At 38.7% G+C, this 20,957-nt stretch overlaps 1 protein-coding gene across 1 annotated transcript in view; it reads right to left on the bottom strand.

Annotated features, from left to right (window-relative positions):
• crhr1 (corticotropin releasing hormone receptor 1) overlaps positions 1-20,957 on the bottom strand; it is a 244,536-nt gene that overhangs the window by 27,752 nt on the left and 195,827 nt on the right. The window contains exons 7-9 of the mRNA XM_022665066.2: positions 16,919-17,039; positions 3,177-3,330; positions 478-538 (exon numbers count right to left, since the gene is read on the bottom strand). Coding sequence (XP_022520787.1) covers positions 478-538; positions 3,177-3,330; positions 16,919-17,039 — 336 coding nt within the window. The remainder of the gene's footprint in view (positions 1-477; positions 539-3,176; positions 3,331-16,918; positions 17,040-20,957) is intronic.

Here is a 20,957-nt window from a genome sequence, read left to right as displayed (position 1 = left end):
CTAAGGCATCATGTTTATATCTAATAGCTTTCTGTAATGTAGTGTTTAAAGATATTACATGCTTGAGTGGTCTGAGTTTTACTGTATGAGTGCTGTAAACACTTCAGACAGTAGATTTCTACAGACTGTTTTTTTTTTCTGTAATAGGTTTATCATTACCTGTGGTGGACAAACAACCCGAGATGAGATTAGATTAGATTAGAATAGGGCATGGAGCCTGACCCGAATCTTAACAGCGCTGATGACATTAACCAGAATTCACAATTACAGCAGTCAGCAATACATCCCTCCTGAGAGCATGTGCTGAGTGTAATTATAGACAAACCACTTATAGCCTGCAGGATAATTGGACTTTTATTGTCGGAGTTTCGATGTGTGTGTGTGTGTGTGTGTGTTTGTATGGGTGTGTTTAAAGAGAATGAGAGAGCGAGAGTAGGGTCTAGAAATGAGAAGAGCTCAAGTATGAAAGATACTTACTTTTCATTGTCGTAGTAAAGCTTGCCAATGGCCCATGCAACAATAATGGGGAATGGGATACCTGAGAGCAGAAAAGCAGAACTTAATGCCTCCCACTGTCGTTACTTCCCATGTTTAACAGTAAACAATTCCACTAGTGTGATACAAACACCACGCCAGCCACTACTTAGCTGTGCTCTTGTACACAATAGCAACCAGTTATGCAGCGTTAAGTAGAAAATAAGGACTCATTAGCCCCCAGTTTGTTGTTTTGTTCTTGTTATTGTACAGTACTGCGCAAATGTCAGTGCACACTTCATTTACTGAACTTCCAGTTCAAACAGTAGGTCATTCATTTTTCATTATCAGGCAGGAAAACAAGCAGAAAACAAAAATCAAAAACACAGAATTTGAGAATGAAAAGCCTTTTAAAGTTCTTATAAAACAAGTTTTCATTAGAATTTTTAGTTTTTGTTACTGTTAACTGCTGTCCAGCCACAGCTCTACTGTTCTACTTCCACTTAGAACTGTTAGCATTGTGGCTAACCATGGTTAGTCCAGCTGCTGTGTCTGTTAGCATTGTGGCTCCAAGTCTGCAGAGCCAAGCTCTTATCATTGTGGCTAACATACTCCGACCCTATTAAACCCATATGTTAGAATCATGCCAAGCATATCTACTCTGTCTTATCTTTCTCAGCCCAGCTGTTAGCATTGTGGCTAACTTGCTCCAACCATACTGGGCCAAGCTGCTGTGTCTTCTTGTATTTATCTCTCAGCACCACAGCTGTTATGTCTGTTAGCATCGTAGCTACAAGTCTGTTGAGCCTGGCTGTTAGCATTGTCCTCAACGCGCTCCAAACCTTTTGAGCCCGGTTGCTGTGTCAGTTAACATTGTGGCTCCAAGCCTTGCTAACACGCTCCTAACCTGCCAAACCCAGCTGCTGTGTCTGTTAGCATCGTAGCTCCAGCTTTTCTGAGCCTAGCTCTTAGCATTGTGGCCAACACACTCCTACCCTACTAAACCCTGTTGTTAGAATCGTGGATAACCTGCTCCAACCCTGCCAAGCCTATCTGCTCTGTCTTTTTTTTTATCTTGCTCAGCCCGGCTGTTAGCATAGCAGCTAGCACTGCAGCTAACATGCTTCAATACTGTGTTTCCAAATTTCCTCGTCACAGATGTTAGCATTGTGGCTGACCGGTTTTAACCCTACTGAACCAAGCTGCTAGTGTCTTCTTTTATTGTGGCTCCGAATTTATTATCTCTTAGCCTATCTCTTAGCATCACAGCTAACATGTTACAAACCCACTAAACACAGCTGTTATACCTGTTAGCATCGCAGCTACAAGTTTGTTGAGCCTGACTGTTAGCAGTGGCCTTAACACCCTCCAAACTTTCTGAGCCCAGTTGCTGTGTCTGTTAACATTGTGGCTCCAAATCTGCAGAGCTTGACAGTTAGCATTGCGGCTAACACGAGCCAATCCAGATGCAAACCCAGATGCTGTGTCTGTTAGCATTGTGACTCCAACTTTTCTGAGCCTAGCTCTTAGCATTATGGCTAACATTTTCCTAACCTCCTGAGCCCAATTGCTGTGTCTTTTAGTATTGTGGCTCAAGGTTGCTGTGTCTGTTAGCATTGTGGCTCCAACCTTGGTCATCCCAGACATTTGCACTGCTATTAACCTGCTCCAGAGTACAGAGTAATTCTATCGAGTTCGGTGTAGATGCTTGGATAGCATTGCAGCACCAAGTCTGCTGGACCTGGCTGTTAGCATCATGGCTAACACACTTTATCCCTTCCAAACCATGTGGCTCCAACCTTGCACATCAGCCTGGCTGTTAACATTGTGGCTAACATGCTCCAACGGTACTGAACCAAGCTGCTGTGTCTGTTAGCATCATTGTTCCCTGCTAAATATAGCTGTTAGCATTACACTCAAAACGCTGCAACTCAGTTACTGTGTCTCCAGCCCTGCTGTCTGTATTGTTTTTTGCCTTAAAGAGCCACTAAATACCAAACCACATTTTTTTTCCATTACTAGCTGAAATGTGTTCCTTAGAAGGAATGAAACATACCAGTCCTGCTAAAAATGTGTATAAACATTTAATAAACCTTTAAAAAATGCTTTTATTGTGGTAATTTCTGCCTCTGCAGCGCCCTCTCAGGTTCAACTGTGCTATAGGCCAGGGTAAATCACAATATGCAAATCAGTCAATCGATAGTAGCCCCCCCCCCCCCCCCCCCCTTGATGTCCAACCATCTGGGTCTCACCGCCATCAGAGGCACACTGCCGCTGCTGCTGCTCAACCAATCAGCTCTCCCTTCTGCCCTGCCTCTAAACCCATACATCACCCAGCTCCCCCGCCAAACAAGCTGTCGTTAGTAAAGTCTTGTTTATCTGATCAGGTCTTGCATGCTGCATTTAATCAAGCAAGTGGAGGATCTTACATCTAATCCGGAATATTTCCTGAGAAATAAATGATTTAAAGGCCACTTTAAGGCTGGAAATGATTTAGTAAATTACAGATGGTACACTGTATGTTTAAATAGATTGCTTTTTTTTTTTCAGGCTTTATTTAACGAATAATCTTTAAAAAATATTTACCATATAACAAACCTGCATAACTGTATGCATTGTATACTACTACTGGAATGTAAAAACTCTGATCCACACATCAGATTAATGACTCTGCAGAGGTGCTGGTTAACGGCAACACTCACACCAGCCAATGCAAATGAACATCCACTTCCTCAGCTTATCAGTGGAGTAGGTCAGCACAATGGCCGTGTGCAGATAGCAGCCCTCACCAAACATCCAGAAAAAGTTGGTCACATGGAAGTAATTATACGCTGCAGTGACCAGCCTGCACCAGATCTGAAACAGAGAGAGAGAGAGAGAGAGAGAGAGATTAACAATAGCCTGTTTACAGCTTATAGTTACAGGGGTTGGACAGTGAAACCGAAACACCTGCTTTTAGAGCACAATAATTTATTGTGGTGACGGACAGTTCTGGTGGAAACAGGAGAGTTGAGGTGCACATTGAATTCTGCCGTGATTTGATCAGCCGTGGTTTTATGTTTTTTTGATACAATCCGGGTTAGCACCCGAAAAACATCCCTATTAGACAGCTTCCTCTTACAGCATCCACAGTTAATCCTGTTGGATGTGGTTGGTCCTTCTTGGTGGTATTCTGACATTACCCTGGATACTGTGGCTCTTGATACATCACAAAGACTTGCTGTCTTGGTCACAGATGCTCCAGCAAGACGTGCACCAACAATTTGTCCTCTTTTAAATTCTGGTACATCACCTATAATGTTGGGAGCTAACCTCACACATTTAAATGACAGGTGTTTCAGTTTCATTGTCCAACCCCTGTACATTTCACATACTCAGGTTAGTTTACAGTTTGAAATTCCATAACATATGCAGCTTACAATTACAGTATGAAGTGATGCATGCTTTAATAAATAGTTTACTTCTGTGATAATACCAAACACAGGAATTTAGTACCATTAGTAGTGCCGTGTCAATAAACGTCTATTTTCTGTTTTTATTTTCATACACAAGGCACACCGAATTATAAGGCGCTTTATTTTTAAAGTCAAATAAGCTCTGGATGTTAATCTACACATATATTTCTCCTGAAAACTGTTTATTTGGCTGAGTAAAGCTCTTCCTTTTATCTATAGAAAGCTTAGATTTCCAGATTTTCACTAAAGGCTAGCCAGACAGCAAGTGTTCCAGTAACCCAGGGTGATTTTAGCTAGCGGTTTGTCCCACATAGCTTGTTTAACCCAGTAAACACGCAGGCTACAGTTCGATATACTCAACTCTAATGGGCAAAAGAGCTAACTAGCACTTTGTGTGGTTAGCGGGTAATGCTAATGCTGCTCCAGCAGTGCTAGCTAGGGGTTAACTGCAGGCTGCAGTCTCATACACTAGCCTCTGAATGGCAAAAAAAAAGTTTAACTAGAGCTTAATGCAGTTAGAGTGTAATGCTAATACTGCTCCAGTCTCAGGTTTCGGTGCTGGAGAACGAAACTATAAAACTAAACTAAAAATGCTGCACTTTACTGCTCCTTACAACCTGACTGGTAAAATAATGAATTAATTTTAAATTCATGATTTCATTATAAAGCACACTAACCATTTTTAAAAATGTAAGGGATGCTATTGGATGCACAACAGAACTCAACAGCTACTGCTAAATCTGAAGAAACAGTCTAGATATTCAATCTGTATGGGGTAGATTATCACAAAACACCATTAGGAACCTCTACAACTCACACCAACATGTTTAATCACTGATTGTTCCTGATAACCTCATTTATATTCTATTGTATTCATAGAACTGCAATCGTACATTTACATTTTTTTGGTGATAAGGGAGCATTTAGACACTATCAGTCACAAGTTTTGACACACCTTAAATTCAGTGTTTTTTCATTATTTAAAAATCACATCTTGGCTGGACTTTCTCAGTCAGCTTTATGAGGTAGAATCACCTGGAATGATCAGCTTTCAGTTAACAGCTGTGCTGAACTCGTCAAGAGCTAATTACTTGAATTTCTTGTGTCTTAATGTGTTTATTCGTGAAGTTGTGAGGAGGTTGAGTTAAAGACCATCAAAAGTGGTATGCTGGAACTGGCACTCATCAGGGCTGCCCAATGAAAAGGAGGAGCAAGAGTTACCTCTACTGCACAGGACAAGTTCATCAACGTTACCATCCTCAGAAACCACAAGTTAACAGAAGCCCAGATAAGAGCACCTAAACGCTTCATTCACAGAGTATTTTTTTTTTTTGTTTAATGCTTTTAAGTTACTACATGATTCCTTATATGTTCCTTCATAATCTGGATGACTTCAGGACTAATATACAGATAGGATAAATAAATAAATAAATAAATAAATACATGGAGCTGCGTAAATGTAATGAACAAGCATGAATGCTTTAGTAGTCCGTCCGTCCACAGCCAGCAAATCCATCTGGCATTCACATCATGAATCAGGGGCTCATGATGCGATATGCAGACATATTAGATTAGCATGTATTACTGAGTTATTCCTTTTTGGTTCTTTCTATTTAGTATTGCAAATTAAGTCAACAGCACAGAAACGCTTGTAGAGAGCTGTGCTGACAGCTGTTCTTAGTGCTCTGAGAGAGAAAGGATCTTTGTTTGCAGAATTGAAAATAATAGTAACAAGCGTGTAATGAAATCAAAGAGCTGCAGGGAAGGGAGGGGTGTGTGTCTATGATGAAGTATGTGTGTGTGTGTCCTATATTCATGTGTGTAAATGAGAGATGTTTTTAACACTTTAACACCTTTAAAGCTAAATGAGAAAATACTAAGAACCAATTCCTACGTGTTGTTTTAATAATGCTGTAATTATTTAATTATTTGAATCCACTGGATATTATGGAATTATACAACACTGGTAGTGCATAGTGCACCCAACAATAAAGCCGTGAAAAATATAGTGCATCCAACAATAAAGCAGTAAAAAAAAACATAGTGCATCCAACAATAAAGCAGTAAAAAAACATAGTGCATCCAACAATAAAGCAATAAAAAAACATAGTGCATCCAACAATAAAGCAGTAGAAAACATAATGCATCCAACAATAAAGCAATAAAAAAACATAGTGCATCCAACAATAAAGCAGTAAAAAACATAGTGCATCCAACAATAAAGCAGTAAAAAACATAGTGCATCCAACAATAAAGCTAAATTCTAATCACCCATCTACAGTATTGGACTATGATGAATGTGGACATATACATGCACCAACTTCTCCAGTGCGAGAATTAAATAAGTTTACAGGGGACAAGGCCCACTAAGTAGATATCTGGCCATTTAATTTAATAGAGATAAGAGAGGCAAGGTGGAGAAGAGAGATAGTGAGTGATAGAGGCAGGGAGGCCAGGCCTGGCTAATGGAGTGAACTGTCCTGAGGAGGTTTATTAGAGAGGAGTGTGAGAGGGGATCCTGCCTCAGGGTCTACTGTATGTTTATAGTGATTCTTCCTGAAAGGTCGCCAGCATGTCTGCATGCTCACTTAACTCCAACCTTGTCTCACAGCTAATGAAAAAAGGAGGACTGTCTTCACGCACTGAAATGCATTAGTTTTTGTGTATATTTGCTCAGTTCAAAGGAATTCAATTATGCTTGAAGCATCGGCAATGCGCCGAATTCCAAACTCATCTTGACTCAATCTTCCACTTTTACCACAAACTGGAAGCAGACCACAGCATGTAAAACAGCATTTAGACCCGGGCTGAACCGAACCAAGGAACGAAAACGAGGGAACAAACCTTATCTGTTATTCTGCTCATTTATTGCATGAAAATTCACTGTTAAATAGTTAAGAAAGACCAACTTAAAATGACAAAGTTACTAAGTTACACATTGTTTTTCAGTTAACTTTACTTTCGTTTCTGATTCTCCAAAGATTTTTTACTTCTGAATCTCAGATTGGTTTATATTTGTTTGTTTAATATATTGTAAGACGTTAAGCCTGTGACTCCTCCCCCTATTTTTTTTTTTTATTTACTGTTAAATCTCATCTGTAGCTTGGACATTCCCTTATCACACTGGTTATAGCATTAATGGATTCCAAATGAGAATTTCTTTCTCTTAACAACCAAGCAGTTAGACAGTCACCCCACTCTAAAGTAGGGCTGGCCCGAGTAGCATATTTTGAGCTCCGGATATTCGGCACTGATTTGTAGCGAATATTCGAATATTAATTTTTAAATAGACGGATTAAAAACGGATTAAAGTATGAAAAATATGCAACTCGTGGCCCCCTTAATCTACCGCAAAATTTTCCACAGACCCCCGACCCCAAACAAAAAACTGATTTCCCACCCCTGTCTTGGGGCCGGGTCGGGCTCAAGAAAATGATCTGTGATAGGCTGCTTTTTTTTTTGTACACACTTAGGCTTTTGTACTGCTGCTGTTCAATATTTCGATTTTATATTTTGAAATTTGTTAAGATTAGATTTTATTGGGCTTTTGGTTGGTTATTTTCCAATTTCATATTTATTTTTCTGTTATTATTAATTTTGTCATTAATTTTCCATTATTATTTTAAAAAGCAGGCCTTATTTGCCTCACAGAGTAATACTTTGACTTTTATTTCGCCAGAAGAGACTTGAGACTTGACTCGGACTCCTGCCTATCGGCATTTTGCCTATTTTATACCGCTATTTTAACCTGAACGGATGTGTGATGTTAGCGCGAGATGGAGCTAAGAAAAAAAAAAAAAAAACTAATATCCGAATACCAAAATTAAAAACCGAATACCTACTCAAAGAGCAAATATCCGAATACCCGAATATTCCCTACTCTAAAGCTGGGAAAACGTGTACTTTTCTCCATACAAGAAAGAACAGAAAGGTATATTTTTTACTCTATTATTATTTTAAGTAGGGGTGAAATGATTACTTGAGTAATTCGAGTTACTCGATTTAAAAAATTGATCGGTTCATTTTCTGTGCCTCGAGGAATCATTTAATTAATTTTAAACGTAGGGCACGGAATTTAGCGCAGACTTTTAATGTGAAACAGGGCGCTTAGTGTTACATCACCCGCGCACAGGAAGCAGGAAGAGGAGGCAGAGGATTTATCCAATACTGGCAGATCTGCCGTCTCTGCTGTTGAGAAGCTAAGATGCACAACATAAAGCCAATGTTTCTGCCTTTATTATTGATTAATGCCTTATATTTAATACTAACAAGAAAGTTGAAATAATTGAACTTAATTTATTAAATTATTAATTATGAAATTATTACTGGTGGTATTTATGTCTATTTTGTGTTTTATTTATTTCTATTTGTGTTTGCAGTGTGGAAATGTATGTTGTGAATTTGAAAATTAAACCAATTGGTCATTCAATATTAAGTTAAATTTCTTATTTTATGAAATCTCTTCTTTAATGTTTTATCTGATTACTTGATTATTCGAATCGATTTTTCAGTAGAGTACTCGATTACTAAAATAATCGATAGCTGCAGCCCTAATTTTAAGTCATTTTAACTCAAAATATTCACAGAAAGTCACCTCTCAGATTTTTTTTGCAAAAAATAATAAAGTCACTGTCATAAAGTCACTGTCACGCCTGATACTGACATTGTAGTTCCTAACTCTTCCTTTCCCGTCAATGGACATGCTCCTCTCCAGAACTACAATTCCCAGCATGCGTCCGCCAATATCATGTGTTCGCATCAGTAAAAAATAACTGCACCCAGATGGAATGATTATGATTATTGCAGGACACCATTAAGAACCTCTACACCTCAGCATGTTGTGTTACACTTGCTTTTTGGACTACTTCTGTTTGTGTAGCCCAGAGACTGTAAAAAAGATGGACGCCGTGTCGCCGTTCCCATTCATTCAATGAAAATGAAGCCAAAATCTTCCGCCATGTTGGCGATCCTGAAACCCGAGTCTGTAGAGCGCAGTAGAGACCAGAGGAGGGAGAAAGACTGTGGAGAGACAGCTACTCATTTAAATAACCCCGCCCCTGAGGGCTGCCTCGAGGTCACAGGCTGCAGAGCGGAGCGGAGGGGAGCTGACAGTCTGTTATTGGTCCCGCCCATAACCAGCCCTTTTACAATAACCACACCTTTTTGAATATAGAGGGATATATGTGGGGATATAAAAAATTGACAATATAAGCAGAGGTTACACTAGCTGCTGCATTTAAATAATGGAGGTAGAATTACAGTATATTAGAAAAAAACACGATTGAAAGTTGTTCTGTTTTGCCATCGAAACCTATGGGGGTGGGTGGGGTTACACAGCTTTCTGAAACCGAACAGCAGGGGGCGCCCGACCTGTGGTGGCTTCACTTTTGAGAGACGATGCTCTGTCCAGCTATACACAGTCTATGGTGTAGCCCAATAAATATAGCCTATTTCACTATTGTTCCTGGTAATATTCACAATCCTCCTGGATAGCACTGCAATTCAACGCTTTCTGTATGAGTGCATCGATTTCCTTTGAAGATGAGTGCATATTCCTCAATCTGTGCCTCCACAGGTCTTGTGGCATGTCTGACCTGATGTATTATAATGAAGCTAAAGCTTTACAGACTGACTTTAATTACAGAGGCTCAGAGGCTTTTATCTGCGTCCGATAGTTCCTGAAAGATACAGAAAAGCTCAGTCAGAAGCTCTCAAACAGCAATTTAGCAATTTTCAAAAGAACTGCACACACTCTAGTGACCTGTGATTTTCTGATTCTATCAAATAAAAGACCACAGAAGATTCCTTTTTTTCACAAAGTTCTCTGAGGGATATATTAACCCTTGTGTGGTGTTCATATTTTTGTTACTCGTTTACTTTGTTACTTCAGCAAAATTAAGCAATTTTACATTAAAATGCTTTACACATGCTTGCTTCACCTAAATTGCAAGCAATATAAACAGCTTACATGGTTAATATTTGCCCTTTACCTTTCTTATGTTACATTTATTTAAAAAAGTGCTACTCTTTTTTTTATTATTTGTTTTAATAGAAGAAAGAAAATTAATTAAACTCAAGATATGAGTAGACAATTTGTTTAGTTTCAAATTTACAAATGAAGCAATGTTTATTAGCCCTTGGCCAAACATACTGTATGTAATATAAATGTGTGTGTGTGTGTTTTGGGTGTACAGTGTGTGTTTATCGAAAATGTGTTTTGATATATGTTTTTCCACAAAAAATGAGCCAATGAGTTTGAGTTAGAAAAAATATTTTTTTTCGTATCATTTGATGAAAAATGAAAAGGGGCCCACAGACCCGAACACCACACAAGAGTTAAACAAGATTTTTTGATTTTCTGCTGTTGTAAATGCTGTTTATAACACAGCTATTTTAAATTTGAACAAATATTAAATATTGTTCTGTTGTTTTTTTTACCAGAGAAAACGACAATCTGAACGCTGTAGAAAGGCACAGCACAGCAGGGAAAGGTTTCAGTGATGTTGACAGCATTTCTCTCTTGTTTTATTCATCACCGACTTTCACTTATCTTGTTTGAAAAAGTTCCTGAAAGGAGACGACATACAGTATGGATGAGACACTTTCTAGGAAAAAAAAAAAAAAAAAAACGGCGCATGAGTTATTAACGTGTCGGTTCACACACATATATAGTTTAATTCCCCAGTGAACCAGAGACTTTTGATCTGTTTGAGGACGTTAATTATTTATATTATTATTTTATAGTTATTATTGTAAAAAATGTGTAATAAAGCATAATTTTATAATTTATAATATCTATAATATAAGCGCAAAAAGGCATTAATTATTCTTATCACCACTTTTTTCCTTTTCCGATTTAGCCCCATCCACTCACTAGGACTCCTCCTATCACTTGTAATGCCCCCAACATTTGGAGGTTAAGAACAAGCGCATGCCTCCTCCGATACATGTGAAGTCTGCCACAAACGCAGCATCGCCAGGCTGCCAAAACATGCTCGGAGGAAAGTGCCGCATTCTCAGCTCTTATACAGCAGCCAACTGCATATCTCTGCATATTTCAACCCAAACAGAGCCTGGCCAATGGTGCTCGCTCAGACTCTGGCTGCTGATGCCGAAGAAGCATGACCTAGGATTCAAATTCAAGTCCCCTGGATTGTGGTGTCAGTGTCTTAGATTGCGTAATCAGACAGAGCCAGCAAATGAATCATTTAACATGCTTCAAATATACTTTAAAGGTCACCTTCCGCGAAAATCCGATTTTTCTTGTTTTTTTGTGGAATACAGTAGGTCTCTCCGAGTTGAATGTGTACACCTGCACATTAAACTGTTTTGCAGCCCCCATTGTCTGCAGGAGCTAAGCAAAGAAATCCCCCCTCCCCCCCTCCGAAAAACGGGTGAATTTTGAATTATCTTTCTGCCTACGTAGGCAGAAACTCACAGACCAGCCCACCTTGGCTCGAGAAACTCCCAGAGGCGGAGCTGAAGCGACGCAACATCACCGCTCATCAGTTAGGAGGTGGGAGGCAGTGAGCGGCAGAGCGGTGGAGGGGCGTCGCAGTGCTCCTAGCCAATCAGAGGAGAGATATTTGCATTCTGTTTGCATGTATGAATATTCATGAGCAAAGCTGGAATCCGGTCATTTTGGACACACCCCTAAAACAGTCCATTAAAAAAGAGCTATACAGAGACACCTGAGCACTTTTTTTTTTTACAAAAACAGCTCACATGTCATTCATTCATACTAGAGACCACAACTAGACATTTTAAAATGAAAGAAAAAACGACGGAAGGTGAGCTTTAATATTTAATATTTCAAGAGATCCAGAAATCGTCAATTTTACCAGTCAGGTTGTAAGAGGCAGTAAAACCACTTTGCTGAAGTACAGCACTATACAGGAGTTTCAGTTTAGTTCTCCAACTCCTAGATTTGAGACTGGAGCAGCATTAGCATTAGCCGCTAACCACGCTAAGCGCTAGCTCTTTTGCCGTTCAGAGGAGAGTATTAACAGCAGCCTGTAGCCTACTCCTAACCCATTGGCTAGCACTACTGGAGCAACATTAGCATTAGCCATTAACCACGCTAAGCTCTAGCTCTTTTGCCATTCAGAGAAGAGTATTGGGTATTATCAGCCTGTAGCACTGCTGGAACACCATTAGCATTAGCAGCTAACTGTAACTAGCTTACTCTAAGCTTACTGTAAATAAACGGAAGCGCTTTACTCACCCAAATAAACAGTTTTCTGTAGAGAAATCTGTGCAGATTAACATCCAGCGCTCTTTTGACTATAAAAGACAATGTCTGTGTTTTTTTTTTAAGAATTACAGTTTTGTTTGCTTGACCTAGATAGATTAGCTTTACTGAATTAGAAGAAAAAAAACATGGCGACACCCCTGTTCCTTACTAGTGTTGCAAAAAAAAAGTGCCTTGTAATTTATATTGCAAAAAAAATAAAATAAACAGTAATTAAATGCTCATAAAACATGTTACTGTATAAAATCTGTAAAATATATAAACATTTTCCATGTGCCACCATGTTGTTCTTGCTGTAAAGATAGATATAGAATAAGAAGCTTTTGGTTTGTTTGGATGCGCTGTATTTTTTGGGAGTAGACATGTGACTTCATTGAGAGTGCAGTTTGTGCAGATTGTTAAGCATGTATTACTGACTTTTTTGAATCAGTAATGATAAAACAGACTTATATTATGTTATATTATATTATATATATCCACTTGAGACCCAGACTTTAGCTTGATAAGTATTTTTATCTGGGAACTAACAAATTTGGGACAAAAAAAGATAAAGGTAGTAAGGCAATCATTTTTGTTTGTAACCTCTGCAGACCCTGACTTTAGGATCTAACAAGCAAAAAAATATGTCTTCAATTAGAAATTGTTGTTTATTTTAAATTTAAGAATTATTTTTGACCCAATTAATCCAAAAAACAACTTTTATCTTTCGACAGTGAGCAAATAAACATCAGGAGAATAGTTTCAAACATAAAATTGGATGGAAGTTTTGTATCTGGTCTATGTTTTTGTCTGAACTGGCTGTAGAAACCTTTGATTGGGATTCCCACACTTTTGATTTCAATCAGTTGAGTGATTAATGTTGTCATGTGACCACTAGATGATACAGCAGTGTGTCCATATGAGGCCAAATGGTTAAAGTTTAGCGAAATTTTTAAGTATAATGGTGCAGAAAAGCAAAAATGTGATGTCCTCATATGAGGACGCAGGGTCTGAAGAGGATATATATAAATATATATATATATATATATATTATATTAATTACATAATGCCTTTCTAAACATCAAAGGAACAAAGGGAGACAGATCATTACTTCTCTTCCTTTCTGAACCTGTTCAGATAAATGTGTGAGATGGAACATGAGCAAAGAAAATGAGTGATGAGTTCTTTGGGTTTCCGAGTCCCACAGATCTTCTAAAGTAGGCCATTTACCCTGAAATTACTCTCGCCTTCTCAACTCAAACTGCTTTTAAAGAGCGTTCTAAGATAAATGTTTTATTACGCATGCATAAAAGCAACGTAACACTTACAAGCTGTGAGCATTACAATGGCTGACTTATTAACGAGCCGGCGGCTTCTTTTTCTTTGCTTCAGTCTGTAATTGATCCCGGTGGAACTCGTTTTCTCTGGATGACCTCCTCTCTTTGCCGTTACTTTTTGCACGTTGGTCTAGTCGTGACCTTTTACAGTCGTTTTTTTTCTCTCTTTAAACCACTCAGGATTGTTTTTTATATCCTGCTTCAGGGTGACACTGTAGGTGCTGAAGGGGCTGAGCTGTTGGACTGTTGGGTTACGTCCCCTGGGTGTAAAGTGGAGCGAAGGCTGATAGATGCGTTTGGCTAAGGGTTCAATTTTAAAGTGACAGATACGAGGTGACATCAGCTGGCTGCTGGATGCACTTTTAACACATTTAACAATTATCTGGCTACATTTTTAACACATACAGTACAGAATATACAAAAGTAAGGACACACCTTCTCTTTTTCAATGCATTTTATTTTTTATTTTCAAGACTATTTGCATTGTAGATTCTCACTGAAGCATCAAAACTATGAATGAACACATGTGGAGTTTTATGTACCACCCTTTGCTCTGATTACTGCTTTGCACACTCTTGGCATCATTCTCTCAATGAGCTTCTCAAAGAGGTGGTCACCTGAAATGAAAAGTTTTCCACCAGTCTTGAAGGAAGGAGTTTCCAGAGGTGTTTATTAGCACTTGTTGCCCCTTTGCCTTCTTCACTCTGTGCTCCAGCTCACCCCAAACCATCTGGATTGGGTTCAGGTCCGGTGACTGTGGAGGTTCAGCTCATTTTTGTTAAGTACATAAAACTCCACATGTGTTCATTCATAGTTTTGATGCCTTCAGTGAGAATCTACAATGTAAATAGTCATAAAAATAAAGAAAACGAGAAAAAGAGAAGGTGTGTCCAAACTTTTGGCCTGTACTGTACCATTACCAACTGTCCTTTACACACCATGTTGTCTCCATTGCTCGGTCCTGCGGCTTTGCGCTCTACAACATCAGACAGATTCAACCATTTCTGAAGCAACAGGCCACCCAACTCTTGGTACAAGCGGTGGTCATCTCACATCTCGACTGATGAATAAAATAAATATCAGTCTATTTTACCATTACTGATTAAAAAAAAAAGTCAGTAATACATGCTTATCAATCCAAACTGCAAACAATGTATGAGCACATTTCTCCCTACTGCTCATTGAGCTCCAATGGCTACCGGATGCCATGGGCCAGATGTGGCTTGCAAGCATGAAAGTAGAGTAGAAAACAGGAGGGTTGAGGTGCACATTGAATTCTGCCGTGATTTGAGCAGCCGTGGTTTTATGTTTTTTGGATACAATCCGGGTTAGCACCCGAACATCCCTTTCAGACAGCTTCCTCTTACAGCGTCCACAGTTAATCCTGTTGGATGTGGTTGGTCCTTCTTGGTGGTGACATGCTGACATTACCCTGGATACCGTGGCTCTTGATACATCACAAAGACTTGCTGTCTTGGTCACAGATGCGCCGGCAAGACGTGCACCAACAATTTGTCCTCTTTTGAACTCTGGTATGTCACCCATAATGTTATAGTGTGCATTGCATTATTTTGAACAAAACTGTGCTCTAACCCTGTTAATTGAACCTTCACACTCTTCACGCTCTAACTGGTGCAATAATGTGCAATTAACGAAGATTGGCCACCAGGCTGCTCCAATTTAGCCATGAAACCTCCCGCACTAAAATGACAGGTGTTTCAGTTTCATTGTCCAACTTCTGTAGTTTTTTGGGTCAAAAAAATACACAAAAATAAATTCAAACCAACTTAAAACATTTAATTTAACAGTTTAATCAACAATTGTTGTTTTAGCCTGTATACCAACTCTACCTCTTCACAACTTCACAACAAATTACGCTCTCAAAAAGCTACACTATTGACTCACAGTGTTTATGTGTGATATGACAGCGACACTGCTGTACTCCCATATCTGATATACTGTATGTACTGCTGTTTAACAGCATGGGGCCGTCTGTGTGGGCTCTGTACGTTGCGTTGATGAATGTCTGAGAGGCTGCCGAGGGCCTGCTATTGACAGGGCGATATGTTAATTAATTTCTCACTTTTGATGAGTTGCATTAGTTGAAGCGCAGGGAAGCAGGGGGTAATTGACTATAGCTGGGAGCCACACTGGACAGCTCTTCAGAGCATGAGCTGTTTACTCAGGAGCACACATACTGCATACCCACACAAACACACACACACACACACAACGACACACACACACACACCGACACACACACACACACACACACACACACACACACTGTTTTGCTTGCCGTGCTGACAGTGGTATATAAAAGTACACTCCTAAGCCAGCTGTATAACACCTCTGATGAGAGACTCAGAAGGCTCCAGAGACGCAGAACAGCACGGTTAAAGCATGCCGACAATCCAATTAGTAGAGTGTGAGTGTGTGTGTGTGTGTGTGTGTGTGTGTGTGTGAGTGTGTGTGTGTGTGAGAGAGAGAGAGAGAGAGAGAGAGAGAGAAAGAGAGAGAGAGAGAAAGAGAGAGAGAGAGTAAGGAGGAGGAGGCAGGGATGGAGGGCATAGGGTTACTGAGTGGTGTACGTGAGAGACGAACTGAGAGAGAGAGAGAGAGAGAGAGAGAGAGAGAGGAGGGGGTTGAGTGTATGTGAGTGCTTTTAATATCTGTGACGTTCTGTGTAAATATATACATACTGTATTTATATACATATATGCTGTATATACAGCTCTGAAAAAAAGAAACCAAGCTGAACTGCTTGAATCTTTCCACCAGGAGTAAAGCAGCATAAAGTTATCCAAAAGCAGTGTGTAAGACTGGTGGAGGAGAACATGCCAAGATGCATGAAAACTGTGATTAAAAATCAGGGTTATTCCACCAAACATTGATTTCTGAACTATTAAAACTTTATGAATATGAACTTGTTTTCTTTATTTTGCATTATTTGAGGTCTGAAAGTGATGCCACGAGAAAAGACACGGTGATGAGGTCTGGTTCATGTACAATCCCGTAACCAACTAAGGCTTGAGGAGATGTGCTGCTCTCCAGTATCAACAACACCATATTCTCAACACCATGTTCCATCAATTCCCCTGTTTTTCATACAGGCTTTTGCTTGTGGGCTGGGGGTACAGTATATTAATTTTTAGAGTGTAAAAATGGGTCAAGACTGTTATGTAACAGTTTTAGGGTTTTGGATTTGGCTTATTGTCTTCTTGCTTTTTTTTAGTTTTATGTTATTCAACTATTCGAAATAAAACCTCTGACCTTCTAGAGCTTCTTGAATGCATGTACAACAAACAGCTTGCTTTGTTTCACATCAAAATGATGTTTTTTTTTTATTTTGAATAGTCTAATTTCAGGTGTGAACACTTGTGAGTGTGTGTGGGTGTGTGTTTTCACTGATTTTCACTCACCACGTTGCTCTCATGCACCTCCGGATTCATGGTTAGCTGCACTACGAACCAGGTAGCATTGCGGAGGATGAAGGCTGTGATTAGATTCCAGTGAATGATGTTCCTCAGGCACCGAATGCTCCTGTAATATATACAGAGAGAAAGAGAGAGAGAGAGAGAGAGAGAGAGAGGAAGATGAGGAGGAGAGGAAGATAAGAGGTAGCATATGACCTGTTTTGAGTTTATTACTTAATATAGGATGTGTGTATAGTGTGTGTAAGTGCTTAGTATATAGGGAGCAATGGGAAAAATGCCCTTCTTGAGAACAATGAGCCCATTTACCAACTGTTCTTAGAAAGATATTTCGGTACCACTTTCTTTGAATGTCATCTTTATTAGACTCTATAACCACATTCATAACATATTATAATGCATTCATACGCATTATAAACATGGCTATAAATATTTATAAAAATGCAGCATAACCCATTATAGCCATGTTTATTAAGCATTATGACCATATGTGATCATAAAACATCAAAGCTAAGCTATGCTTATGATATAAATGTTAAAATAGTATATATCTATCGTTAATGATCCAGTCCTGCAATGAAAAAGTATTTCACTTTACTTATAGCTCACAAAGACCTGTTATAATACATTATAATTGACTATAACTAATATTATATTCAAGACAAGTATAATTTATTAGTGGTTAAAAATATATTTATAGGATTATTGAGGGTGTGTTTATTTAAGTTGGAAGCTGTTTTAGTCATGATACAAGTCTACAAGCTGGGACTGAGTTTCTTGGTATTGGCATATAACATGTTATAAACGCAGCTATTAATAATGCATTATGATCACAGTTCATGATGCATAATAAACATGGCTATAATGATGAATTATAGAGTTTTATAAATATGTATAGCCATGTTTATAATGCCTTACGAATGCATTATAATGTGTTATAAATATGTTTATAGAGTCTTATAGAGATGACATTCATAGAAAGTGTAACCGATATTTCTTCATAAAGCCTTATTTACTGGTGTTTTCTCATGTGGGTTTTGTTTCTTTTACAAGGGCTTGATGGGATTTATCATTATGAGATTAGAGTTATAAAACAATTTTATTTTTTAAATTTCTACATTTATTTATTTTCCACATTTTCTTCCTAGTGAAACTATCACACTAGTGAAAAAAGTTGATTAAAGTATACTAAACAATATTATACTATAGTGCACTTAAGTGTACTTGTAGTCACATTATTATATATTATATATTATTATACATTATTGCACTTATTAAACTTTAATTGTAAAAAAAATAGTACAAAAAGTCTTGTGCACAAGTGTACTTAACTGTACTAAAATGGAACTATTTTAAATAAACTTAAGTAACATTTAAACACTTCATGTATGTAACCCCATATTTTAAATATGCATTACAACTGTATCACTATTTATTATACACCAGGTATATTTTAAATGTACTAAGAATTGATGTTAAATATATGTGTTCTATTTACATTATGCTTCAAATATGCTTCGTGTTCCTGTCTTTTGTAAGTAGCACACTTCTACTATACTTCTTTAGGTATAAAAATGTATTTTAATATCCTGTAATTTAACAGTTTAAGAGCTAATGACCCAACTCACTCATTAGGACTCTCCCTATCACTAGTAATGCCCCAACACCAGAACACCAGGAGGGTGAAGACTAGCACATGCCTCCTTCAATACATGTGAAGTCAAACTCCGCCTCTTTTTTTCTGAGTGTGTGTCTAGAGGGAGATAATCTGTTAATAGATTTTTCCAGTGATTGATGTTTATGGCGTCACATCAATGTCAAAAGTCAGGGGTGCAAATATACCAGGTGAAAAAAAATTAACCAGCGTGTTCATTTCGCTCTCCAGCTTCATTTTTCTCCTCTCGGTTGTTTTTTTCCCTCTTGGATTCACAGTTTTCCTCGAGTAAGTTTTTTTGCGCTCGAGTTTTGAAAGGGGTGGTTTTGACCGTTTGGGGGTGGGGTCAGGGTCGTCTCCCTCAACGAATGCTATTGGCTGATATCTCCAGGGTTTGTGACGGACCCCAATCAATATTTACTGGAATAACCCTGTTTTTTTTTTTAATCACCGTTTTATATGCATCTTGTATGCATCTGTTCTCCTCCACCAGTCTTGCACACTGCTTTTGGATAACTTTATGCTTTCACTCCTGATGCAAAAAATTCAAGCAGTTCAGCTTTGACAAGCTTTGATGGCTTGTGATCATCCATCTTCCTCTTGATTATATTCCAGAGGTTTTCAATTTGGTAAAATTAAAGAAACTCAATTTTTAAGTGCTCTCTTATTTTTTTTCCAGAGCTGTAGGTAAATATTCTGACTGAACTGTGTAGATTATTGAATGCAGCACGTTAGTGACGACTGACAGCTCACATGACATTTAAAACCATTTGGTTAAGCTCTTGTAATGACCTACTGTGCTCTTCTCTGTGCCTCTTTCTGAGCATACTTCAGCTTAATTCAACAATGCCTCCCTCACTGTTCAATAGAACAGCCTCGGCGTGGCTTCCCTCTTCACTTCAGTGCTGCAGGATGTTGAATTCAGCACAATGCAACATGCACCCAGGTGGGAGTTGAAGTAGTTTCTAGGTTAGACACAAAGGGCTATTGTCTGCGTGTGCTTTGTGTGCTTTGGTGTCAGAAACAGCGGGTGTATCTGGTATCGGGTATGTCTGGTGTGCTACCCAGAGTGCACTTCTTTAACCTCGTTTTACCTGCCATTTCTTTAATCATGAAGCTCAGTATTCAGTGACTAGAGTCTAGGTATGTCCTCTTTAATGACATTGTAAGAGCCAAAATGGTCTTTTTTAGGTTTGTGTTTTTATTTATATTATTTTTCTGTGTCTAAGTTTACTCCATCTAGTAGCTGCTATAGTTGGGCCATTGCCAATAACATAGACATCGTATGCATAGACGCTGCATCGACTGAAGGCATCTATTGGAGCTGGTGTTTCAGTGTGGCCGCCATATTGGAGGAGGCAACCCTGCGCCCCTGGTGCATTAATTTACACTGAGGAAGGTGTAAAATACACCTATAATAATCACAACTCAACTCAACTCAATCAATTTTTACTCGATTTCCACATGGTTTGGTTTTGTTACACCTTCCTCAGTGTAAATTAATGCACTGGGGGCGCAGGGTTGCCTCCTCCAATATGGCGACCACACTGGCATGCCAGGAGGCAGGCTATGCGGCGTCTATGTATATAATGTCTATGGCAAATAAGGACAGGTTCTGCTAACTGGAGGGCGTGGCCAGAGCAGGAGGCCGCAAACTTTGACCTCACTTCCTCGAGTCCAGGCTGCTATAGAGCTTGCAACTGTTTTGTTTCTGTTAATCTTTGTTTTATCTTTGCAATCCTTATTTTTATTTTAGTTTTTTTTGCCGTACACATTTTATTTTAATTGTACATTAACTTTGTGTGGACCTTGTGGATTTTGTGAGATTTAGAGAGTCAGACATTTTTTTCCCAGCCACCATAGTGCCTATCAATAATGTAGGAAATAACCACTACAGACACTATGACTTTAGTTTCTGCCCTTTCTTGTTTTTTTTTTCCGCCCGTTCTTGGGCTCCCTATCTCCTTATAAGGGTGTTTTTTTTTTTTTTCTCAGCCGTGTCCCAATTCAGAGGTAGTGTATTGAACTGCGACCCGGAGAACATGAATTCGATCCCGCCTAAGGAGCAGTGTGTTTATTTATATCTTTTTTCCTTTTTTCTTGGGTTTACTTTGCTTTGAGATCAACTGTTCTGCAATTGGGTTCAACAACCCTCTGGGCTGGAGAGCTACTAGTCTGTAGCCAAACTCCATCCCATTACACTTCATTTTACAAAACACTTTTTTTGTGGCCTGCCTGGAAAATAACTATCCAACCCCTGGTATATATGGTATGTATAGCAGATACATATACTATACTGAGTTATATACCATAGTTACATTATCGATTTAGAGTACAACATGTGTATGCATGTCAAGCTGCATGACTGGGATT

This window comes from Astyanax mexicanus, chromosome 19, assembly GCF_023375975.1.
Source record: "Astyanax mexicanus isolate ESR-SI-001 chromosome 19, AstMex3_surface, whole genome shotgun sequence".
Taxonomy (NCBI): domain Eukaryota; kingdom Metazoa; phylum Chordata; class Actinopteri; order Characiformes; family Acestrorhamphidae; genus Astyanax; species Astyanax mexicanus.
This window is presented reverse-complemented; position numbering and strand designations above follow the sequence as displayed.